This window comes from Cyrtonyx montezumae, unplaced genomic scaffold (assembly GCF_038088225.1).
Source record: "Cyrtonyx montezumae isolate F1298 unplaced genomic scaffold, pur_monq_1.0 scaffold_30, whole genome shotgun sequence".
Taxonomy (NCBI): domain Eukaryota; kingdom Metazoa; phylum Chordata; class Aves; order Galliformes; family Odontophoridae; genus Cyrtonyx; species Cyrtonyx montezumae.
This window is the reverse complement of record NW_027072035.1, coordinates 2,697,103-2,723,513: the sequence shown is the minus strand read 5'-3', so window position 1 is coordinate 2,723,513 and position 26,411 is coordinate 2,697,103. Positions and strand designations below refer to the sequence as shown.

Here is a 26,411-nt window from a genome sequence, read left to right as displayed (position 1 = left end):
GGTCCTCAAAGAGGAAAGTCATCTACAGTGCATTTTACTTAAAATTGAGATTAAATACATACTATAGTTCTGTAGAGCACATATCTAACAAAGTCAAATCTACACAGCACAGGCATAGCCAAATTCTTTCACATGGTTTAGTGGAAGGTTTTTCTATCTGCAGCAAGGGGCTTGGAACCAAGTGATCTTCAAAGGTCTCTTCCAACCCAAACCATTTTGAGATTCTATGACTCCTGTACAAAATAAATACAGATCTCTGCCACTGTATATCTGTTCAAGGTTAGTTCATTTTAGAGCTCACAGGCTTAATGCGTTACACTTTTTCTTTATAATAATTATGGTCAAATGACCTTATCAATGACATCCCCAGCATGTCTTTATTTTATTTCCTCTTCTGCATATATATTATTTTAGTCATAACAAACTGATCAAGGAGTAGTATAAAGACATAGTATAAAGACACACGTGAAGATACCCACTCTCCTGTCTGAAACAACTAATTCTCCTACGAATTAATTGAAGAAAAAAATAATTCCAGAAGAATTATAAATAACTCCACTGCCTTAAGGAATAATACAGCATGTAGTGTACACAATGAAGCTTCTCAACGTCTTCAAATATATTAATATAAGCTGTTAAACATTTCAAACTATTTAGTACACCATCACTGTTGCAAACATTGTTTTGGGATCTCATAGCTGCTTCCAATAGCAAAATACACACACACACACAAACCTGCCTTTAACCATATAGTAGTTTTTGATAATTCTTTATAATTAATGAACACTCACCGTTGCTATTTTTTCAATGTATGTCTTCATAGTTTTCACAATAACTTTTCTGTCCTACCCAAAAAGGAAAGAAACTCAAGTGAGCCTATAATGACAGTGACTCTGAACAAGTACACTGTTATTTGTTGTTTCAAAAAGAAAATTTCCACAGTGCTACCTAGTGACTAAGCATAGTCACTGAAGTTAAACATTTGTAATATAAGCCCGTACCCAAAAAACAATGTAAAAGGTTAAATCTGAGGGTTTTTTTCCAAATCTCAGGGGCATTCTATGAGGTGCCTGCATGTCCAGTCCAGGAACGGGAGATTCCAAAAAGGAGAAAATTCAAGAACTCTACATAGAACCACCTATTTTCTGTCAGTTACTTAGCAAACAAGAATGCCTTTCAACTCTTTGGAAAGAAGCCTAATCAATATGACCAAAACCTTGAAGTAGAATCCCTCAGAGCAAGATTTGTTCTTGGAAAGTTCCCTCAGTGTTTCTCCTTTCAGCTATTATGATCTTTTCTCACTCTTGTTTAGACATAGTGAGAATCCCCAGTATCTAAGAAATTATTTAACTAATTATTTTTTTTATGTAATTGCTTTCTTCATTCAGCAAAAAGATTGAGACATTACAGTATCTTCAAGAACTGATGGTATATTCCTTGTAGTACTTGAAGAGATTGTGTCAGCAAAACATATTAAGACAGTTCTTTTTTTTAAGCCTTGACATTCAAAGCCAAGTATTGTTTCTTCCTTCCCATTATCTCCCTACTGCCAATTCCACCAGCACTAAAAAGTCTGCAGGATGAATGAATAGCTAATATGCATTTCATGTGCTAATCCAAAAAATACTGCTGAAAAGAAAAGAAGATGCTTCCATTTTAGGAATTCTCATCCAATTCTCAAGTTCTACTGCTTACATTTGCTCGTGTAAGTGAAACAGGGCTACTTGTAAATAAAAGAACATATGTGCGCAGTAATGCAGACTGGGTCTAAGATCAGATTAGTATCAAGTACATGAAGGTAGAAAGGAAGTAAATATTACCTTGGGAGTACCATGCCATAAACAGTGCATTGCTACTCTGGCTCCATCATGAGTGTGTGCCAGGTAGATGACAGCCTCTCTGATAGCTTCTATCATTTCCTGAGGAAGAAAAGGTGTTTAAGTAAAAAAGTAAAAGGAACAACCTGAGGTATTTATCATGCAGAGACAAAAACAATTTCTGCCCACAACACTAGACAGAATATCACAAGGCCTACAAAACCACTCACTACCTTGACCTCAATAAGTAGCCTCCAAAAGAACTCCATGACTATAAATGACACAAGCCTGTCCCTCCAAAACTACACTACTTACTGTGGAACCAATACTGAAGCTTGTCAGTTGTCTTATTAGTGAAAATTCATAGAATGGTGCTCAGAACTGACAGAAATCAGAAGATATACCCACAACTATTAATTTAGAGAAAAAACAACCTCAAGGGCATACAGTTTTATTTATAAACACAGGACATCCATTAGAGAGTAAGGTCATTAAAGAATCAAAAGTTTCCATCCATCTACCCTTCTAGTCCTAGCAGCTTCTAGTTCCCAAGGAAGTGATCAGTCATAAAACTGGATCACTGGTTATGTGCAGAGGCATGGAGAGATCTACAGAATATTTCCAAATGATGATAATTTGCATGAAAACGGAAGTAAACCCGACAATACCCTTTGCATGAAGAGATTATTCAAGTGCTACCATGACTGCACAAAAATAGAAGCAAAGATGAAGAAAGACATTCTTACTCCTCTTGGAATAGAAAAGCATTGTTAATTCAGAACTATTTTCTGTTGAATTACCATGGAAACTATACTTAAGAATCCTGAATTAGGCAAAATCATGATTTAGACTAGGCCATGAATAATCAAATTCACTACTCTTATCTTGGGCTTTGTTCATCACAAGGAGCTCAGTCTTGGAGAAAATAGGAGACATACAGCAAAAGCATGGAAGGCTCCATGTGGCCTGGATTCAGACAGCACTGAGCTGCAGGTCAAGAATGAGGATGATGGACAGAGCTTGGAAGCAGGTCAAACTAGGTGATATACCAGCTCATATATATCACTTACTGGGATGAATTTCAGCCTAATTCTTGCAAAAGTGGCTGGAATATGCTTAAAACTGAGTTCAATACAGACACAGTAATAGTCAAGCTTGTAGGCAGGAGACAGTTTCAACTACAGATACAATTGACTGATACATTTTTATCAAAAGTATTTTGTTCAATGGCTAGAAGAGGTCAACAAACTATATGCTTTGAAAGCAAAACTACTAGAAGCAGTGTTTTGGCTTCAAAGTTTTTAATTTCCAACTTCTAAAATGAACTGTGTAGCATGGACACAGATTACATCAGTTTTCTGTCAAAGCAACTGCACTTGATTTTTTTTTTAAGCAGAAAAAAAATTACCAAACCATCATCAATACTATAGGATTAGTGTGAAAGCTCACTGTCAGTTTTCATACAATACCATTCCCCAGTCACCTATTTGGAATCACTGGATGTACAAGGCTATAAATTTCAGTGTTTTCTTTTAGCTGCAACATTTTCACAATATGACTAAAAGCATTTCATTGAAAGGCAAAAGAAAAAAAAATGAAGAATACTTACAGATCTTTGTTTTGGAAGAGCATGAGTGAAGAAGTCCAAAAATACTTTATGTACCAGTGAGTGTTTTATCACAGCCTCTCTGTATTTGGGAAGAGGAATACAAGTAAAGGCCCTCCATAAGCAATAGTTCTAACAGAAGTCAGCACTACTTCCACTGTATTTTCAAGAAAAAAGAAAGTACAGTGTGCAGAAAAACATACATGATGGGGATATGATGTTCAGTATTTATAATGTGCAGAAAATTCTACCAAGAGTAATAGATTTAAAAACCTAGCAAGATATTTTCTTTTAAGTGACAACTCAAGAAGTTTACTCAGTATCACAATCAAAAGGCACATCACATTGTTTAGAGTTTGACTAATTGATCTGGGCAGGTACTCTACAGAACTTAAGATACTCAAAGTAACTCTGGACAAAATCATAGTTTCTTACTACCCAATGCAGAGACGCTACAGCTGAATAGAGAAGCAGTGTTAGTGCTATTCCACGTCAGCAGGTGTATACAATCACCACCTCAGAAACAAACAGGTATGCTAGACTGATACCTGTAAGGACCAAAATTGACTCACTTTTGTGCCATTGGTGTAAGTATCTGCTTCATTTCATCTAGGATGGCCTCTCTCTTCTCAGGCTGAGCTTCTAATACTTTATCCAGCGTTGGGGCCACTGGTGTCTGAAATTAACATCCATTCAAGAGATTTAATCATACCCTCCCATGTTGAGAGTTCATAGAAAATGCTTTAGTCCCTTGTCAATCAGCAATTATTAACAATATAAACAAAACAAAATGCCTGCAAACTATCAGTGTAGCTACTTTAGTTTTGTATACAGTTTGACATACACACATTTACAGATCTGTGTAAAAGTCATTAGCAAACAAAACTACTTCCACATTCTGAATCATTTTCTGGCAATTACAGATAGTTCTGAGGTTGGCAGGTAGCTGGCAAAACAACACTAACCTGGCAGCATATTTTGGAACAACAGAGGAGATAGTATACAAAGATGTTAGAAGGCAATTCATCAGTGAACTAAGTTAGAGGTCCAAGAAATTCCAGGCCAAGAACAGCATGGGACAGAAAGACTATATACATTTCCAGTACAATAAAGTTTCCTAGTATCTAATCTAAACATTTACACTATAAAACTTCATTTCTAAGATCATATACTCCTAGAAAAAATACAATCCATAAACAGAGAAAGCAAGCCTTTTGTGTTCAGGTGTTGTAAAATGCTTTAATTAAAGTTGAGATAAATTGAAATAAAAATGACAATACAGTTTAGAAGCTATTGTTAAATCCTCTAAAATTTTTAACATAAATTAAAGTGACTTTTATACTTCACGTATAAAGTAGTTAATAATTGAGTAAAACGATTTTGTACTTAGAAGGAAATACTATTTATTTTGCTAGTAACAGGAAACAAAAATCTGTAAGTCAGCAAGGAAAAAGATAGAGTAGGTCAAAAGAAAGGAGGCAGTGCTTTTTAAAAAGATTTGCCACTATCTGTTAGGTATATGCAGCTGAACAGCTTCAAGAGCTTGGATTCAAATCCAATAGCCTTCACTGGAAGAAGAAAAAAAGCCAAAATTGCACGCTGTATATAGAAACAAGCACATCTTGCTCACACTCGATTCTCACAGGATATGATAGTTTTAATGTAGAAGTCATCACAGCACTAATGGGGAATCAAACCTGAATCCTATCTTGGTATGGATGTATACTTTAGGTTAGATGCTATAATAATTCCAGCTATACAACTGCAGAAAAAGCTCATACATGCTGAAAAATAGAACTTTAATCTATGGCAGAAAGGTGCAACTTACTCATGCATTTACACGTGCTAAAATAAAATGGATCTGGACACCGAGAGGAATCTTACCAGAGAATATTTGCATAAGTAAGGTATCAACAACACAGTGCATTACAGAACACCTTAAATAAAAGGAATCAATCACCTTGTAAACCTGAAAAGTATTTCCATATAGCTCTTCTGTCAACATATTCCTCTGTTCCAGAATGGCTTTGTCATTATATGCATATTCCACTACAGCAGATGCTTCAGCATGACGGAGCATTTTTTTCACATGGCCTTTAAAACTTTTTATTATTTCAGCAATTTGTTGTTTTGTCCTGTTTCACAGGGAGAGATTGATAGCAAGAGTTAAAATATTAGGGAAGATATGACCTAGCAGTAGATTCATTTCTGGAAGCTTATCTAGGTGATAAGAATTAGCAAACAAAAAATAAATGAATGCATCTGGATGGATAACCTTTACAATATTAATAAAAATATGTTGAGAAAGGCAGGTATCCACAGAAGTTACGAAGGATGATCAAAGAGACATAAGAGAAGAAGCCTATGGATAACTCCACAGGAAGATGCCTTCCTGAAACAGTGTTTCAGTGAACACAGTCTTTACAATTTAATTGTTACAAATAAAAGGCAAAGAACACTCATTTGAGGTTTTTATCTCCATGCCTTCCTCAGTGACAGGTACAGTTGTACTTTCACCTCTTGGCAAAAGAAAAACAGCTATCAGAAATACCAAATACTCATTTCTCATCCCTGTTACAAACACATTCAAGGCATTCAGGCATATATGGAAAGGCTGGATGTGGTTCTGGGTGGCCTGGTATAGTGGTTGGCAACCCTGCCTGTGGTTAAAACTAAACGACCTCTGAGGTCCTTTTCAATCCAGAATATTCTATGATTGTATGATTCTAATCATGGTATGGACATTCCCAGAGACACAGCCTTTTTTAAAATCATCATTGGTGCACTATATATTAAGAGAAGCATTCATGCTGGAAATGAAAAATGCAAGACAAATAAGCAAATTCACTTCATACTCACCCATACATAAGAAACTTTTTCACAATATTCCTGGAATATTTTGACTTACTCAGCTCCACTAGGCTATCTAGAAAAAGGGGAAAAGCAAAGAAAAATCAAAGTGAGCTGAAAATTAACTTTTCAGTAATGGCTTCTAGTTTTGTAGTAACTTTTAAGACCTCACTGGGAATAATACATCATGTCACCACAAAGTTCACAGTATTTATAAGAAAACTGAACAATACCATACAGGTCAAAAGTAGGTGGGAAAAAATACCTTTCAACTCTTCAAATGTCTCTTGCCTTTGCTTGTCATTACCATACTGAATAAAGCACTGGATCACTCGAGTTGAATCATGTGCAAACGCTAGCTGCAGGACAGAAACATTTCATTACCTAGCAAATCTGTATGACACTATGCATCAAATTTATTTTAACATTTTATTTCTGACAGATCTTTATGCTACAAGCAGTCCAAAATGCCAATAACTACCTGTTAAAGCACATTAATTTTTAAAGTGTTTTTACTACTTTAGAAATATTCTATAAAACAACAGATTGCTTTCAGTTGCTGACAATTAAGAACACCAGTTACATATATGAAATATTTAATAATGAATAAAAAGTCATTTTCTCTTGTGTCCTGAGGAATTTCAGAATGAATATTACCATACAGTGTCAATTCCGCATGGCATACTAAGAACCACTTTAGGATCCAGCAACCTACATTTCAAGGCAAATTTACACATTCCACAACTTAACTGTACTAAGCATCTTTTTTAAGTATCAAGACAATATTTCCACAATGCACTATCATAGAGCAACAACCAGAACTCTGAGTCTCTGATTGTAAACTTCATTTTAAATGAGTTTCATTAGACTTGGCAAAGCATTCTAGCACTACTGTCCTCAAATTTAAGAGTCAAATGCAGCCTTTCAATCCTGTTTTTTTTCCCCACATTTTTTTTTAAGACTTATAGTTAAAATAACATTCCCTGTAGCTTTTGGAAGAATAGGTCCGTACTGTGTTACAATAACAGTTCACCATTCTTAAAAGGAGCTTCCGTGAACTCTGCAGGTTATATAGCATTTGTTAAATAGCACTGATTTTTCTTACATTTTTTATTTTTCCATGAAGTAGTTTCTGTAGCTCATTCATCAGTTTTTCCCGCTTCTCTTTATCACATTTCTTCCTAAGAGAAGAGAAGTAAAGCAATCTTAAGGAAACTACATTTACATTGTTTGATTCAGTTCTCTGTATTAAAAAGCAAGACATGAAAACATATTATGAGATTAGTTCCTGCTAATCCACATTTACGCTGCCACTAATTAAAGATGAAGCATTATTTAAGTGGTTTCAGTGCCTAGAAACCAAACTAGATACACTTTAAAGTCATTTTTCTAGTAACAACATAATTAGACTAGAAACTCAATCCTACAGTCACAATTGTTAGTGTCATTAAGATACAAAATTATTACAGCCAAATCTAGAAAACACATGCAATCAGAGCACAGCCAAATTAACTCTTCTTCCTGTCAAGAGGCCACAGTCCTGAATCAAACTTGTTCAGAGAAGGAACCCAAGCCTCCAGAAAACGCTAACAATGTCAGGGAGCTTGCAGAGATCCAAATGCAAGATTAGACTAAAATCTGTGGTTCATAATTCAAAAAACCAAGAGAAATTCTTAAGCATCTTAGCCTAAAATAAAGGTGAAAAATCCAGATATTTTCATAGTTATGGAAGATCAGACTTTGCTTGAATCCTCTGAAGACCTGCATGTTATGGTGTAACTCAATGACAGTTTCACAGTGAAAAATACAGCTTCACATAAGTTATTAAAAGAAAGTACTGCAACTTACAATAATGAAAGACAAAAAACATTACCTTCTCACACTCTCCCATATTTGCTTTGATTTTACAATTATGTCATAATTACTTTTATCATTAAGTTGTCTGCTTTGCTTTAACTCCTTCTTTTTCCTTTTGAAGTCATTCCATTTAGGCTTCTTAGAATCTGACTCTGAAGACAAAAACATTTATTTTCTGTAGTTAAAAAAAGAGCAGCAAGAAAACACCTTTCAAATGTGAGCTGTGGTAGCTCTTTCCATTCCTAATGCACTAGGTGCTTTATCTGCATTTTCCCAGCACAAATATTTTATAAACATGCTAAGCTAGTAGTTTCCACTTTTAGAATACCAGAAAAACAAGGCAAACAATGATTTTTCCCTCAAAGCTCACTCAAAGAGTGCACTGCAAACTTCTTTACAGCTTGAACATTGACCCTGCATGTACCTACCACCAGGTGACTGTTAGAGACCCAGTTAATTCTCCCTCTGGGAGATTATGATCATATTATTCATTATGATCATTCACGTTCGAAGGGACCTGAAAGACCACCCAACCCCCTGCCATGGCTTACACCCACTAGATCAGGTTGTCCAGGATGTCATCCAACCTAGCCCTTGACACCTCCAGGGATGGAGCATTTACAGCTTCTCTGGCAGGCTGTGCTAGGGCCTTACCACTTTGAGTAAAGAACTCCTTCCTAATATCCAACCTAAAGCATCCCCTCCCTCATTTTTGAAGTGTTCCATCTTGTCCTATTACAAGAAAACACTGTAAAAAGTCAGACCTCCTTGTGTTTGTGAGCTCCCCGCAATTAACAGAATGCAGCAATGAGGTCTCCCCAGAGCCCTCTCTTCTCCAACCTGAACAAACCCAACTGCCTCATCCTTCTTCAAAGCCCTCTGACCATCTTCACAGCTCTCGTGTGGATCTAGTCCAGCAGCTCCATGAACACACACTATTTCTGTCTCTCAAAATAAGAGCCTTAATTTAAAAAAACATAACTGAAATCTCAGAAAAAAGGAAAAAAAAGAAACTTCTTTGCAAGCGTTTTCCTTTCAATTACATTTCTCAATAGACAATTTGCTACAGTGCTATAAATGTTACACACTGACATACAGCAGCTCACCTACAGTAAATTTCTACAAAACTACATGAATTAAAAAAAACTCCAACATTTTAGTTATTCTGACAAAACTCATATTACTTGGTTTCCCAGAGCAGGTCATGCTTCATGCTATTACTCCTATATTAAGCATGCTCTTTTCACACAGCATCCTTTGGAGTGTATGTGTTGATTGTCCAGAACTAACACTTTGCTTTGAGATCAGCACCACTGTGCAGTATAAGGCAGCTTTTACTGACTCACATAAACAGTGTTTAAATTGACTTGTTTTTAAAAACATAATGTGAACATTCTCTTGCTACCAAATTTCCAGAAGACTAATACATTCTACATTTAAAGCCATTCTACAAACATGCAACAGCTAAGCCAGAACACCAAATGCCACCTTCTATTCTTCAATCATTTCATCAGTTTTACTTCACAGCAAAGTTCTCATGAACCAGAATCTTATTTAAGTAGTGATAAGCAGGCACTAATTTAGTCTCTCCAAGCAAAGAGAAAAAAGCTGTAAAATGTAAAAAAATAAAATAAAGTAGTGATAACTTCTTTTTTTTAAGATGTGATATTTTAGATCACAAATAAATAAGAAACAAGAATAATCAACTTTGTTTCTTAAGTTTTCATCCCAAGTTTCCTTTAATCCATCACTTTAAGAAGAGGGGATTCTATTTCTAACAGAAGTTTATGAACAGCTCTTTATTTTCCAGAGTTTTGTGAAAAGAGCCACTGAGAAAGTGACACAATAATGTCATTAAAATATTCAAACCTTTCTGATGGTGTAACAGTTAATTAAATTCACTATTGCACCTTTACTTTTGAACTTCAAGAAAGCTCATAACTAATTGTTGATTTTCATGACTTTGGCCCCACATTTAATCAGGTGAATAAATCATTACACAGGGGAGACTAAAAGTAAACTTGGAGACATTGAGTCAATTAGGAAGGTAATTAAAAAGCCAGGGCTGAGGAAGACATAACAGTTTAATGTGTGAATCAAAACCTCATTTCCATTTAAGACAGGCTAAAAAACAAAAAGTCTATCTCCTCACCTTCTTTTGTGCCATCCTGGTATTTCCTCTTCTTTGAAAGCTTTTCTGATTGTTGCTTATTCTTGAACTGTTTGACACCAGCTCTTCCAGGTCTTAAACTTCCTTTCACAAGCTTTTTGGAAATGGATTTAGGCTTTTCCTCCTCATATCCTTTACCACGATAAGTCTTTGAAGGAACTGAATCTAATAAAAATCCACAAATGAAAACCTAGAACCACTGTTGCTTCGAAGTAAAAAATCATCATTAAAACAAGAATCAGACTACTTTGTAATATGTCATATCAAATTTTTTTTTTTTTTTTTGCTTCTCAAAGCCAGTGGAATCATGGGTTTTGAAGAAAACAAGTTTCTCCAGGAAGTTTTGCTTTGCCCAAGCATTATTTTCAGTCTACAGCATAATGGCCCAGGCATAAAAAGGATTAATCTAAATTAAAGATTTCAAAATCACAAGCACCACAATTGCCTCTTCACAGATTATGATCAGAGGTGTTTTGACATCAATTCTGACCATAACTTGAATGTCAGTTAGATGAATAGATATTATTTCAGTTCTAATCCATAGCACTTAGTACACCCTAGCTTCAACTCTCCAGTAACTCTTGCTTTTTAAATGGAGGAAGAGACCAGAATAAAGAAAAAAATGAACTTAATATTTTTAAGAAGAGTATTTTAGCTTAACCAAATACTGCTGGAGGGCTTACACTCCTTGATAATTTCTTCCAGATTGTTTATTGTTCACCATTAGTATAGTTTTGAATGTGATACAGAATCATAGCATGGCTGAGCTTGCAAGGAAGTTCTGGGTCCATCTGCTCCATCTTCTGCTCACATAAGGGTGACCCAGAGCAGAGTACCCAATACAACGTCAGGCTGGCTTTTGAAGGTCCCCAAGGAAGAAACTGGATAACCTCTCTGAGAAGCCTGTGGCAGTGCTCTGTCACTTACAGTAAAGAAATTGTTCTCAGTGTTCAGACAGAACCTCCTGTGATCCCACTTTTGCTCATTGTCTCCTGTCCTGGCAGTGCTGAAAATACCATGGCTTTATCCTCTTTGTACTGTTCCCTTGAGTATATATAGGCAAGGAAAATAACTCCTCCAAGCTTCCTATTCTTCAGACTAAACAGCCCCAGTTCTCCAAGCTTCTACGTGAAGTAGAGGTGCTCCAGTCTCTCTGCCGTCTTGGCTGCCCCTCACTGGACTCTTTTCAATATGCCTTTATCTCCCATCTACTGAGAGGCCAGAAGAGGACGGACTCCAGCTGCTGCCTTAGCAACACAGAGAAGTGTATCTCCTGACATACTAGGAACACTTTGCTTAACAAAGCTCAGGATATCATTCATTTGTTTTGCTGGAAGAGCACACAGCTGGGCCATAGTTTAACTTGCCGCCAACCAGGACGGCAATACTTCTTTGATGCAGCACATCTTCCCAGTCAGGTAGTCCCAGCATGTCCTAGTGCTGTGCCTCCACAGCTGCAGAACTCTGCATCCCCTCCCTGAGGTTCCTGGCAAACCTCTTCTTCAGTCTGTTCGGGTCTCTCTGGACACAGCTTGCTGGTGAATCAGTGACTCCCCCACTTACGTGTTACCCACAAGTTCAGTGGGAGTGCACTCTAGTCCACCATCCACATGAAAAAAACGTTAAACAGCCTGAACTCAGCATGGACATCGGGGCACTCCATTCATTAGTGACTTCCAACTAAACTTCACACTACTGATCACCACCTTTTAGCTCTCAGCACTGAGTCAGTTTCCAACCCACCTCACTGTTCACCCAGTACTTTGTTCAACGTATCTGTGAGGATATCATGGGAGACGTCACCTTACCAAAGCCCAGGCAGAAGATAGGCACTAGATTCCCCTTGCCTACAAGGCTAGCCATTTCATCATAAAAGCTTAGCAATTTGGTCAAGGCAATAAACGTTTAGCCACAACTCTCACAAAGAAGCCATTGCCCCCTTACCATCATCTTTCCTAAAGATACTTTTTCCATGCAGCTGTTTCCCACGAGACGCTTTTCCACTCCTTCCTGAAAACTTATTTTTATTCCAGGCCTTCATTGCGGGAATACTGAAAGCGGAGAAACAAACAGTGGTACAGCGAGCCAGCACCGCTAGCGACGCAAACGCGAGGAAGAGACGGATCAGGATCCCGGAAGACACAGCGCAGAGCCCTTCCCCGCACTGGCCCTGACCGCAAAGGTCAGCGGCCACGGGGCTGAGCCAGTTCCCTTACGCTCACCGCTGGGCCGCGCCAGCACCGCGCTCAGCGGGTGAGGCCGTAGCTGGCCAGGCCCAAACGCCCTCAGCTCTGATCCCCACGGCCCCCCCCGGAAACCCCAGCGGTGGCGGTGGCACCCAACTCCCAGAGGGGCAACTCCTGAGGGGCAGCGGACGCCTTTCGTCCTACCTCATCGTGCTCCCCCGATCCCGCCCGCGGCCGCCCACTTCACGTGCGCCGCACGCTGAACGCGACCGCCTCGCGCACCCCCACTCATTGGTTCCCCCGGCCGATGTCGCGCGACAGTGTCGTAACAGGAGGCACCCGCGCCGTAAAGCGCCACGCGGAGCTGGTGTCTTGCCCGTCTACTCGTTGCCGTGCTGCCGCTGCTCTCTCCTCTCCCCGGCCAGCGTCGGTCGCAGCCGTCCCGACCCAGCTCGCCCCGTGCTCGGCACGACCGAGAGCCCGGCCCTTAGGAGCTACTGCCTGACGTCTGCCTGCCGCGCGGGGCACTCCGGCTGCACGCCGTGCTCGACTCTCCCGCGTGGTTGTGGGGGGAAAATCACGGATTAATGTGCGACGAAGGGACAAAGTTTAGAGGGGAAATACTGGTGGTAGGTGGGCGGTTGGACTGGGTGATCTTGGAGGTCTTCTCCAACCTCCTGTGATTTTTATTTTTTTTCTGTACGGACTGTGATGGTGGTACCTCTTTTTGTTAATATCCCAGACAGCATGTGAAGTAATTCAGAACAAAAGAACAGTCACAGGTGGAATTATGCAGTTGTTTTCCCACAGATTGAAACACTGGCATCGTGCACATGAAGGTAACACGAAAATGGAGAGTGTGGTCTGAAGCTCTGACAGGACAGAGAGACAGGTGCAAACAGTGTGTGCTTCTGAATGCTCTGCATCACTCTTTGAAAGTCCACACACATAGGTTTCCACATGAATTAAACCATCCTTTTTTCTCTTTCTTTTTTATCCTTTTTTTTTTTTTTTTTTTTTTTTGCAGCTTCTTTTCAGGAATTAAGACAATTAAGATTGAAAATACGCTGCTACATTTATATTGATTGCTATATTACAAACATCTCCCACAGAAAGTGAAAGTGAACATTCTGAATGTCAGCCAGAGACTTCAAGTCAGTAGATTTACACATTCAAACATCCATCATTTTTACAAAGCTGTCTGTAAAGTTCTTCAGCTACCTTAAAACAGGCTGCAGTTGATGATGGTTCCTGACCTGGTCCAGTTGGGATATTCCCACATGTGTTCAGAGTTGGTAGGGATGTCTTCACATCTCCTTTTAATCTCTTCCTGTCTTTTGAGTGCTGTTCTGATTTCATGGAGATAAAAAAAATGACTTAATGAACAAAAATATGAAAATTTCGCAATTTGTGTAGAAGATACTGAATGAAAAAACTATCAGCTTTTGTCTCTCATAGGAGTCTGACTTCAGGATCTAAATATATATTCATATTCTTCTAAAACTGTGATTGACTCACATATCTTTATCACAAACATGGTTTGGAATGCACTTGAACATGTGTTTCAAACCTTTTTTTTTTTTAAGCAAAAAGAAAAATGCACTTATTTGGTCATCAAGAACAAGCAGATTGCCAACAGTAATAAGTGTTCTGCTCTAAAGCCACAGGCTGGTGAAGATCATCATGAAGCATATACAGCATTCTCTTTCATTAGTACCTTTTTATCCTTGCTGATTTGCATGTGGAATAAATTTGCTGTAGCAGAACCACTACTGGTCATTTTCAGCATTGAAAAATATTTTTTGTCACAACAGATACAGTGTTTGTATTTAAGCAGTTTAGTTGGAAGGGACCTACAAAGATTAAGTCCAACTGCCTGACCATTTCAGGGCTAACCAGAAATCACAGCATATTAACAAGGGTGTTATCCACTGACAGGCAAGAGGCGAGGCAGCAGCCAACTCTCCAGGAAATTTGTTCCAGTGTTGGATAGCCCTCATGGTAAAATTCTCCTCATGCACAGCCTGACCCTCCCCTGGCAGCTTTGTGCCATTCTTGTACTGCCATTGGTTTCGAGGAACAGACCAAGCACCTCTCTCTGCTTCTCATCCTCAGGGAGCTGCTGAGAGCACTGAGGTCACCTCTTGGCCTCTCCTCCTCCAAAATGTGCAGCCTGTGTGTGCTCAGCCTCCTTTTACAGGACATGCCTTTCTGCCCTGCTATCAGCTTGTTACCCTCCTCTGGAGGCTTTCAAGCACTACAGTATCATTTTTCTGTTGTGGAGCACAGAATTGTATGCAGTGTTCAGGCTACACCAACCAACTACTAGCAACCTGCTATACAATGTACTACATGACACAGTCTACATTCTTATATACCTCTATAATGAGTTACCACCCTCACACTACAGACAATAACAACAGGTTCAGACAAATACAGCAGTGATAGTAGTACACAGCCTACAGATCAACTATCAGCTATTACATGGATAAGAATACAGATCTGACTGAGAGTCTAAACACGCATCTGCAGCTGGCGAATGCTTCTACAGTAAGAGTAATTTTTACATGACCTCTAAATTAAGAGCATTCAACCAGGGGTATTATATCCCTTTAAAATATGTATATATATATATATATCCAAACTGCATGCTTCATTCTCCACAAGTCTTTCCAGAGAAATATCCCTTTATCAGTGAAATAGATGTAATCTAAACTAGAAATGCTTGTTGGAAAAGAAACAAGAACCCCCCTTTAACGTGTGTTGCTCCCCGGTTATTCTTTTCAAGAGGACCCAATTTGTAGTAGCTACGGGACACTTATCTTGGCAAAAAGTTTCAAAAAAGAGTAACTATCATCACCTCAGTGTAAAGTGTGGAGGAAAGAGGGAAGTCAGTACTTCAAGTCTTGACAATTTCTCTTACTAACATCCTGCATACTAACAGTGATAAAGCACACCTCACTACCATCAGCTCTAGTCGTGCTTTTCCTTCTCACAATATTGTCTACCTATGTTAAGCCAACATAAACTCGGATAATAGCAATACTACTCTAATGAGCAGCGGCTAAAGCTGGGCAGACACACCACTTGACTATTTCAACCTGAACACTTGCAGGACAAAGCATTCAAGCTATCACCAAAACCCGCTGTATTATGACACACTGCTTCACAACCTACACGGGAAAGGAAGACAAAATAAAACGGCTTCCACTTCAAAACGGGTTTGTGGTTCCCCTCATGCGGCTCATCCCAAATCTACGCTGTCAACTCCAGCGTGGCTGAGCATTACAACAGCGGCCCTTCTGCATCTTCAACGAAGGGCGACACGGAGAAGATCGGGGCACAGAGCCTCACACTGCCTCCTGCACGTCATCCGCTGCTCTGCTTCCAAGAACGAGCACACACGAGGCGAAAAGGCCAGCACGACCACACCGATTCCAAGCTGTGCTGAGGGCTGGGGACAGCCGTCCTCCCGTGCAGGGAACCGGGTCCCGCCTGTCACCGCCGGCGGTGCGCCGTCCTCTCCCGTCTGCAGCTCCAGCTGCCCGGGCTGCCGGCATCTGAGGAGGAGCAGCTTCACGCTGTATCGCGGCAGATGTTTCCCGTGCGGAGACGCAGTGACGCGATCCCCGGCGGACGACCCGCCGAGCCGGGCTCCGCGGAGCAGCGGCGGGGGGACGCGCCGGGGCGGGGACACCTCCCACAGCGGCACCGCTCCGCGTCCCCTCCCCCACGAGTCTTCTCCCGGAGGCGGCATTCGCGGTCCCACAGCGCCACCTTGCGGCCGCCTCTGCGGGGCCAGGCCGCTGCCGTCCGGGCAGCGGATCCACGGGCGCCGCCGCCGCGCGGGGCGGACGCGGAGACCCCGCGCTTCCTCCGGCGGGCACGAGCCCGGCGCTGACGGCTGTGGGGGGAAGCGCCGCGCGCCCGGAGTGCCTTCAGGATGCTCGTATCTGGCCTCGTTTGGGCGAACGGTGCAGACCGTTCGGCGCTCAGGTTGTGCGGTCGTTGTTTCTGTTTGTTTGTTTGTTTCTTTGTTGTTTGGTCCGTTTCACACCCCCCCCTCCCCCTCGACGTTCCGCCCTCTGCTTCGTTCTCTCGGAGCGGACGGGTGTGAGCGTAGTATGAAGCAGTAGATGTCGCTCTTTCACCGTGGAAGATTTCCCTGGCAAGGTTTGGTTGTTTTTTTTGTTGTTGTTGTTCTGAAGCTCTGGAGTGGGGGAAAAACTGACAGGTTGCTCCCGTTTGTTTGCCTCTGCGTCGAAGAAGCGCTGTGAGGTTTAATTAACGAATGAGGTTTAGTTAACGACAAGAGCTCCAAGTGTAAAAGACTGCTGAAAGTTTAAATATGCCTCAGCTCCTTTTTCAGGTATTACAGCAATGTGCATGTCCTTTATATTTCAGGGCTATGATCTGACATCCATGAAAGGTCCCTATCCTAAATACCCCCAAACTCGTTCTACCGAGCCATTAAGCTACAGAGTCTGTAGCAGAGGTCTTATGAGGAGCATCTGAGGGAGCTGGGATTGTTCAGTCTAGAGAAGAGGAGGCCCAGGGGAGACCTTAATGCTCTCTTACATCTACCTGAAAGGAGGTTGTGGTGAGGTGGATGTTTGTCTCTTCTCTCGGGCAGCAGCAATAGGATGACAGTTGCTGGCCTTACATTGTGCCAGGGGAGATTCAGGTTGGATATTAGGAAAAGTTTCTTCTCAGAAAGAGTGATCAGGCATTGTAACAGGAGTCACTGTCCCTGGAGGTGTCCAAGAAACGTGTAGATGTGACATGTAGCTTGTGGTTAGTGGGTGTGGTGGGGATGAGGTGATGACTGGACTGGATGATCTCAGAGGTGCTTTCCAATCTCAGTGATTCTAAAGTAGCACATGTACCACTGAACATTTGTTTGCATTAGCAGCTAGGATGTTCTGTCAAAGGTAACACAGTTATATCACAGCAATAGTGTGGTTCTCAGCCTGGACTTAATTGCCCCTTCAGAGAAGGAAAAGAAGATACAGGTTTCTACAGGTACACAGACCAGAAAAGGAAAGTGCAAGAAGGTTTACTCCTCACCTGGTAAGCAACACAGGCGAGCTGGTAGCAGACAAGGAGACCCGATTGTGTCCTTTCAGTATCTGAAAGGAGACTGTAAGTAGGAAGAGGGCAGACTCTTTATCAGAATCTGTTGTGAGAGGACAAGGGGAAATGATTTCAAACTAAAAGAATGGAGATACACGAAAATAATTTTTTAATTTATATAGATAATGAAGCACTGGAACAAGATGTGAGAGGTGATGGATACCCCTCCCTGGAGACAATCAAGGTCAGGCTCTGAGAAAACTGATCTAGCTGTACGTGTTCCTGTTCATTCCAGAGGAGCTGGACTACATGAGCTGTAGGGGTTTCTTCCAACTAGAACAATAGTGTGATTTCAGCCCAAGAGGCCAATTGTGTGCTGGGTTGCATCAAGAGAAGTGTGACCAGGAAGTCGAGGCTGTCTCTGCTCTTGTGAGACTCCATCTGGAGTACTGCCTCCAGCTCAAGGAGTACATGGAGTTGCAGGTCCAGAAGATGGACACGAAGGTGATCAGAGGACTGGAACACCTCTCTTTTGAGGACAGGCTGAGAGAGTTGTGGCTCTTCAGCCTAGAGGAGAGGAGGCTCTAGGGGACCTTATAGCAGTCTTCCAGTATCTGAAAGGAGACTACAGGAAAGATGGAGAGGGACTTTTTATGAGTGATAGGACAAGGAGAAATGGCTTTAAAATTGAAGAGCCTAGATTTACACTAGGTATTAGAAGGAAATTCTTTGCTGTGAGGGTGGTGAGACACCAATTCCCCAGAGGGGCTGTGGATGCCTGCTCCCTGGAAGCATTCCTGGCCAGACTGGATGGGGCTTTGAGCACTCTGATCTAGTGGAAAATCTAGTGCCTACAGCAGAGGGATTGGAACTAGATCTGAAAGGTCCCTTCCAGTCCAGAACATTCTGTGATTCTGTAGTGGAGCCAGAACCGACTTCGCATGCAGGATTCCAGTACCATTAATCATTCCTCCTGTCCTGAAGGACTGTTATGGTGGATGGAGCCCAGAATAATGGATTAAGTGTAGACCATTGACAATTTAGAGGGATAACTCATAGATTACAGGAATTATATGTGTGTGTAAATATAAAAGGTAAGACAGATAATGTAAATTAATTGGGGTATATGAGGAATAGTAGGAGCATGATGTAATTGGCATGGAAGAACAGGTAGATGTTGACCTCGTTTCAAGATGGGACAGAGTTGGTTTTATTCAGTGTCTGGTACAATGCTTTTCTGGCTTTAGGAGAAAAAAAAGCAATGCTGATAACACACTGATGTTTCAACTGTTGCTGAAGTGTGCTGCACAGAGCCAAGGACATTTCTGTTTTCATCTTCTCGTACAATCCTGCCAGCAAGGGACTGAGGGGGCACAAAGAACTGGGAGGAGACACAACTAGGGTAGCTGACCTAAACTGGCCAAAAGATTGCTTGGAGAATATGCCCTACAGGGAGAGACTGAAGGAACTATGGCTGTTTAGCCTGGGGAAACAGAGGCTGAGGGGAAACCTTATTGCTCTCTTCCAGTATCTGAAGGGTGCTTACAGCAAGAGTGGGGTTGGTCTCTTCTCACTGGTGACAAGATGAGGGGAAATTGCCTTAAGTTGCACCAGGGTAAGTTTAGGTTGGATATCAGGGAACACTTTACAGAAAGGGTTGTTAAGCACTGTCTCTCCCAGGGAGGTGGTTGGGTCACCATCCCTGGATGTGTTTAAAAGCTGTTTGCATGTGGTGCTCAGGGACCTGATTTAGCAGAGGGTTGTTAAGAGGTAGGGGAATATGGCTAGGTCATGGTTGGGCTCAAAGATCATCAATGATCTGTAAGATCTTTTCCAACTGGAGTGATTCTAGGATTCTATGATTCTAATTTTCCATACCATATGGCATCATGTGGAAAAACTACAGAGCTGAGGGGAGTGCTCTAAGTTTGAGGTCTGCCTGGTAGTTGGTTAGTGGGTGGCGAGCAATTGTATTGTGCATCACTTGTTTTGTAAATAAGTAAATAAATGTGTGTGTGTGTGTATATATATACATATATGCATATCTGTATATACATATGTATGGTTCTGTGTCCTATTCTGGGGCCCCCAACACAGGGAGGACATTGAAATACTGGAGTGGGTCCAGAGGTGGGCCACAAAGATGATCAGAGGGCTGTAGCACTTGTCCTGTGTGGTCAGTTGAGCGAGCTAGGGCTGTTCAGCCTGGAGAAAATGCACTGGGGGAACCTTTCAGTGGCCTTCCCATACTTAAAGAGGGCCTACAGGAAAACTGGGGAGGGACTTTTCATGAGGGCATGTAGCGACAGGATTAGGGGAAATGGCTTTGAGCTGGAAGGGTGTAGATTTAGACTAGATATCAGGAAGAAATTCCTTAATGAGAGGGCGGTGAGATGCTAGAACAGATTGCCCAGAGAGGTTGTGGGTGCCCCCTCCCTGGAAGCATTCAAGGCCAGGACGGATGGGGCTGTGAGCAACCTGGTGCAGAGGGAGATGTCCCTGTCTACAGCAGGCGGATTGAGACTACATGATCTTAAATGTCCCTTCCAACCCAAATCATTCTATGATTATACATATATGTATGTATGTGTGTGTGTCTATGTATACAAACACACATATATATACAATCATATACATAATTATTGTTACTATCACTTCTCCTGTTTTAGCAAATATGGTTTGTGTTTTACTTTTTTTTTCTTTTTTTTTTTTTTTTTCCAGTTATCTCCTCCATCCCACTGGGTGGGGAGTGGCTGAGCCAAAGGCTGTGTGGTGCTGATTTGATTGCTGTGTGAAGCCGCAACATTGTTTGCTCAGCACAGAAAAATGAATCTGTAGGTAGCTTGAATATAAGGCGAGAGCCGAGTAAGAATTTTATCCATCCAGTGATAAGCATGGAAGTGTTTAAAGAGTGATTCTGCCTCTCCTGTGTGTGAGAGCCTGAAGAACACTGAATTGCTGACACACAAGTAACACAATGGAGCAAGGGATGAGATGTTGCTGCTCTTCATAATGCTCTAGAAAAGAGGGTAGGAAGGGTAAGTTGAAGGGGTTAATTGTTACAACTTGTACATGTAGACTGAAGAATATCTTTTCCTTTTGTGTATCTTTACTGGATTGCGGCCTCAGTAGATTAAAGATGCGTTACTGACCAGGAGAATTGCTGCTTCTCAGCTCAGTCAGTGGTAAGCAGTGTCCCACAGAAGAGCCATAGCTGCTTCAGACAATAGCTATTGTAGTGTCAGGACACCATCCATTAATGTAGCTCCACTGTGGGCAACAGTAACATTCAGCTGCAAAGGGAGCAGCTCGAGGCAGCAGTTTTTGTGCCTCTTCCAGCTACGTCTCTATAAGTTTATCTGATTTACTAGTTACTAATTACTAAATAAGCACTGACCTACTGTGTCTCCCCTCAACTCTGATAACAAAAGCAGCAGCAGATTTTGTGTGCATTGTGTCAGTGAAAAGTATCAGTACGAAAAGAAATTCTTACTAGAATAGTCCTGCTTATAATATTACTAAGGGTAAACTGTCCTAATCAGCATGTTATAGTCCAGGACAAGTAGTTTTAGTCTTTAGATAGAAACGTCCTACTGTTTATATTAATTCAGGTATTAGGGAAGAGGGATTTAGCAAAACTTAGAATGAGATCAGAACAACAGAATCAAGTACTGTCAACATGCCATAAACGGACCTGGGTTTCTGATTTGCCTTGGTCAGATGTCTATGTGGGGTGACTGGCTTTATGTTATGGTTGACTTTTGGTGTAGATGTTGACATGAACCTAAACAACAGCTGCAGACTCTATGACTCTTCAGACAATTGAAGCTATTGCTTTGGATAAGTCAAATTAAAGGCACTTAAACGACTTGATATAGAATGTATCTTATTTATTTTGAAATGTGTAGAAAATTATAAAAGCAGTAGGTTTCATTTTTAATCGTTCTTACTCTAGTGTCTTCTTACGGTACCCAGAGTGTCTGAATTTGTCCTCCACTTCTGCTGTGCTTCATGCTTTGAGCTCTGGATTGCCGTACTTTGGGATGCTGCATTAAACTTCCACTGGTTAACTAATTAAGCCTGTTGATATCAGCAGAAGCAAAAACTGAATCTGCAGGGTCTTCCCGCTACTGCTGGAAATGAACTGAAAGTTACAGCATGTTGGCAGTATCAACTGTTATTTGATATGAGAGATATCCCTCTGTGGATTGTTTTCTCCTGCATGAGTTTTGGGGCAAGACTTTGTAAGTGTCAGCAAGGCACCTGCTAGTGATGAAGTCTTTGTCTTTGTTAATTAGGACTATTCTGTAAACGGTAGCTGTGGCTGAAATGTAGGTATGGTTGAAAATATATGCTACGATGCCTTGCAGGAACCAGTACTATCGTGAAATTATCCTCATGACTGGGCAATAACTTTCAGCTTAACTTCTTGAGACCAATAAACTTGAGCTTTTCTATCTTTACCATATTTACATGAGAAATACCTATTTTAGAATTGGTGTTTAGCAGTCACATTGATATTTTAGCATTCATTACTTGGTGGGTTCTCCTCTTTAGAATAGCATTTTGCACTATATATGGAACAGTGCTTGGGTCACGCACTTGAGACCCATGAGAAACACAACCTGATAAGATTAGGCTTTGTCTTTGTTTTGTGAAACTGAAAAAAATGGTACTGATAAAGTATTATTGATATTTAAATTAATCTTACTGTCTGTATTCACTGGGAGGATGGAAAGGCTGAGACACACTCATTGCTTACTTCTGTTGCTTTAAATAAGTGTGATCTTATTTAAAATTTACTTCGCAAATAATTTTCTTCCTCAAAACTAGTGGTATGAAAACTCAGTTAGTTACACAAAAACAGAAGCAACTCAGATATGTTTGTAACAAGAAAACAAATTTATTGATTTTAAAAGACAAGACACAATTTTGTTTTGAAAAACACAAAAAGCTAGCCTGAGTTCAAGTCTGAAATATTCAGAAAAATCCTACTGTCTTTAGTATGTTCCAGTCATTTTTTTAAACAACACACTAAAAGTTAATATATATTTTTATAATTATAAAAGTTCCCCAGTTATTGTACAGTACACAATACAAATTGCCCACAAACTATTATTTATCTCCTGCCAGTTTTGAGAGGACATGATATACTAAAAGATTTAGCATTTCTCACAAAAATCACATCAGGAAATACGTATTTACAAAATCAAATACATTATACAAAAAAACCATCACGTTATTCTGTAAAGATGTCTTCTTTAAATAATTAAAAAGTATATTCAACTGTAGTCCAAAAACTGGAAAAGAACATTACATTATCTCACACATACAATCTACAAAAGTTGCTTACCTCATTTACATAATATATTCAGTCAACTGGAAAATAAAAGTTTGAATATATCCTAGTGTTATGATGTTTCTGTGCTGTGGGACTGAATGAATCTGCCACTTACTAAGTGAAATTTAAATGATGGCACTTAAAAAAATACACTATAAAATAAATGCAACAATGGAAGTTTCCTAGAAGGTAAGAAAGCCCTGAGCGATGACAAAATTACTGATTGGTAGCTCTAGAATTAACCTAATTAAAGTTTACCACCTCAGGCACAATTTTCCAAGTTTTTGAAAGGCACTCAAAGTTTCTTTAACAGCCTCATTGGTTATTAACTGTAAATCCAAATTTTGAGTGAAGATGAGTGGAGATGGGCAACTTGCTTTGGTACAAAGCGATATTTTTCTGGCATACTTTTAATTGCTTAATTGGGTTGTGTTAAGATGGATATAATGTTTAAATGCAAGGCAAACACATTAATATTGTATTGAGGAAAACTTCATTTGGGGAACCCTTTAGTATTCGTAAAGCTCTTGGTGACATCAGCGAGTCAAAAAGAACTGAAGTGAGTTCCTGGTAAATACCAATCTGTGTGAGGTTGTCTGTCTCTCCAAAGCCTAAACTCCTCTAACAAAGACATTTGTTGTTTCAGAGTAAAATTCATCCAGAACTGAAAACTCTTGTAAGATGTTTGCACCTGAATCAAGAAAGTGCATAAAGATACAGAAAGATCCCGATTTAGATTTAAGTGAGGCTCATTTGATGCTAATAGTCTTGTTCTGGGCCTTATTTTCTACAGTAAATTTTACCCTTAATGAGAAATCTTCAAGAACAATTCTTACCAAATATTTTAACTACTCAGGGCTTCCAATCCCAAAATGTTAGTTTGTTTTTCATAAGGAAAAAGAAAAAAAGTAATAAAACATGATAATTTCCAAAACTAAGGCATATTTTACTTCAAACAAACACTAGGCAGTCACTTTGTAAGTGGCTTTTACTATTTCTCAAGTTAAACTGGTAAATTAAACTCAGGTCTACCGGCACATAAAATCACTAGCAGCAATGATCAAGGCATGCAAACTCAGAAGCATTTACATTAAATTATGAATAAAAAAGTTGTTAAATTAAAACCCTTTGAGTATTGCATTTATGATAATTAATTCCGCATGAATTCGCATTAACTGACTAAAAATGTTTACAACTTACTTGCACTTTACTACCAATGTAATTGCATTAAATAACTTAAAATGAGACCTTTTGTTTTTTTGCCCTCAGATAGACTTAAATAAGTACAGCTGCACTTAGCATCTGCTGACTGATTGATACTGCAAGAAACCAGTAGGAAATTTACAGTACTCTCACTTAGTAAGGTGGCATTTCTCTCTTTAGTTTCAAAGAATCTGTACTTGCCACTACACTTGTTCCCTTGCTCCTATGAGCAGTGTTTGTAAGAACGAAGGGTTTTTTTGACATGTTAAGAGGCTGGTGCAGCTTCTAGGTTGCTTTTAGAATTCTGACATTCAACAATGACCATCCCTTGCACCCCCACTAAGTAAAATACCTTCATCTTAGCACTTATTATTGCAGTGACTGAATTTCAAGAGGAGTGTAACTGTGTTCTTATTTATGAAGAAGACTGTAGAAATCTTCAGTGTAAACATACCAAATACTCTGTATTTTTTTTTCTTTTTTGCTAAGCCTTCTTTTATTTCTAATGATTCTTTTACAGTATTGGAATATTCCAATGCTAACCTACCTAAGGAGATTTTCGAAAAAGGATAAATATTCTTCCTAAACCATTTTCTAAAGGCATCTTATAGTACACAACTTCATGTCTGTAGAAACACATTTGATTTTCTTCATGTATTTCTGCATTTATGAAAACAAGGGAGCTGAAGAACTATTTTCCATTAGACAGTACACATCAATGGCAGTGAATATTTGGCTAAATCTACTGAACCTATCACAAAACCATTCCTGTATAGTATGCAAGTATTTACTTTAAACAACAACAACAAAAAAATCTATAATGCTATCAGCTATTCTGGAGTGTATGATCAGTGGATTGATTAGATTATCTAAAATGCTATATTCCCATCATGTGACTTACAATGCTCAAAGGGTTAATGCAAGGCATTACATTAAATTAATTTTCTAATACTAGAAATAAGCACTGTGTGTTTATGCTCCTATTCCAGTTTTTTTTTTCTTCTGTATGTTTCTCTTAAATCACTGAACAAATTTGCAGAGATACTACAATTCCATTTATTGATTTGTTTTAAACCATATACACAGAGGATTTCCTGTTAGAGAGACAAGGGCCCAATTTTCAGAAATTCATACTGTTCTCTCAAATGAATGATTTAAACTCTAAAATCACTGTTGGTCATAATTATATTATTAATAAATCTATTTATTTTCCCCACGTTTATAGCTAAAATGGTTACTTCCATTTTCTAAAACCATTCTGAACTGAATCCAGTGAGACTCTAAATCTAAAATGTTTTCTGAACAGTGCAGATATCAATTAGTGATATTCACAAAGATATCATGTCCCTTAGAATAAAGGAAAAAAAAAAGGTGATAAAAGAGGTTTTAGATATTTTAAAATACCTCGCTTTAAATTAAATTTGTATATAGGCCTATACATTCCTGAATGACAGTACACCAGAACATTTATCTATTTTCTTATTTATGAACTAAAGGCTGTAATTCTGTAAGTCACTGGGTAAATAATTTAAAATCTATTTTTCAACTTTTTAGGGAAGTCTTTTTAAAAGAAGGTGCTTATAGCATGCTACAGTACATGAGTAAAACACAAAAATAAGAACTGAAAACAGAAAAGAAAAAAAGGAAAAAAAAATCTTTACAGGTGATTTACTGTGAAAATATGGAAATGCACCAACAAATCGTCATAAATATAAAACTTTTGAAAATTGGGCCCTGTGCTTTGAAAAGGTAGTTCAACAATACCCATTCCCCTACACCGTTCACTGTGATATTTGTGCTAATAGGGAAAATGCCTTTAAATAATTACTTTGGATTCCATTTCAAGATTGGATAAAACACATGAACCACTATCAGCCCTCATAATGTCTACCCTGTGGATAAATGCTAAACCTCTCCAGAGCACTAACAATAGACTTCAGAGCTGGTGTGGCAACCACATGCTGCACATTATAGAATCCATACTGAGGTATTCATATCTCTGTAGTTTAACCATTACTAAAACAACTATTAAAGATAGCAGAAGCGTGCAAAATGTTTTACCTGTGTTGGATTAAAATTTCATTAAATGTAAAAACGCAAGACCTCCAAACCTGAAACTATACAAATTAGCTTATAGCAACATTGTTCTTCTAGAAATTTCATAAGAAAAGAAGTATGAGGAAAAAAAAAAAAAACATTTAAAAATTCCAAAAAGTAATCAATTGATAATCACAGGAATACAGACGCCATTTAATTTTCTCAATCTGGGATAGTTCCAGTTTTGTTTTGATAATTCATTGTTTGTAGA

The 26,411-nt window shown here is 39.5% G+C and overlaps 1 protein-coding gene across 1 annotated transcript in view; it reads right to left on the bottom strand.

The window, feature by feature from the left end:
- Positions 1-12,398, bottom strand: part of PUM3 (pumilio RNA binding family member 3) — a 29,985-nt gene extending 17,587 nt beyond the window's left edge. Inside the window, exons 1-11 of the mRNA XM_065744174.1 lie at positions 12,245-12,398; positions 10,283-10,465; positions 8,147-8,282; positions 7,379-7,454; positions 6,539-6,632; positions 6,283-6,349; positions 5,384-5,558; positions 3,996-4,099; positions 3,427-3,505; positions 1,821-1,919; positions 792-845 (exon numbers count right to left, since the gene is read on the bottom strand). Coding sequence (XP_065600246.1) covers positions 792-845; positions 1,821-1,919; positions 3,427-3,505; positions 3,996-4,099; positions 5,384-5,558; positions 6,283-6,349; positions 6,539-6,632; positions 7,379-7,454; positions 8,147-8,282; positions 10,283-10,465; positions 12,245-12,341 — 1,164 coding nt within the window. The 5' untranslated portion in view covers positions 12,342-12,398. The remainder of the gene's footprint in view (positions 1-791; positions 846-1,820; positions 1,920-3,426; positions 3,506-3,995; positions 4,100-5,383; positions 5,559-6,282; positions 6,350-6,538; positions 6,633-7,378; positions 7,455-8,146; positions 8,283-10,282; positions 10,466-12,244) is intronic.
- Positions 12,399-26,411: the final 14,013 nt, after the last annotated feature.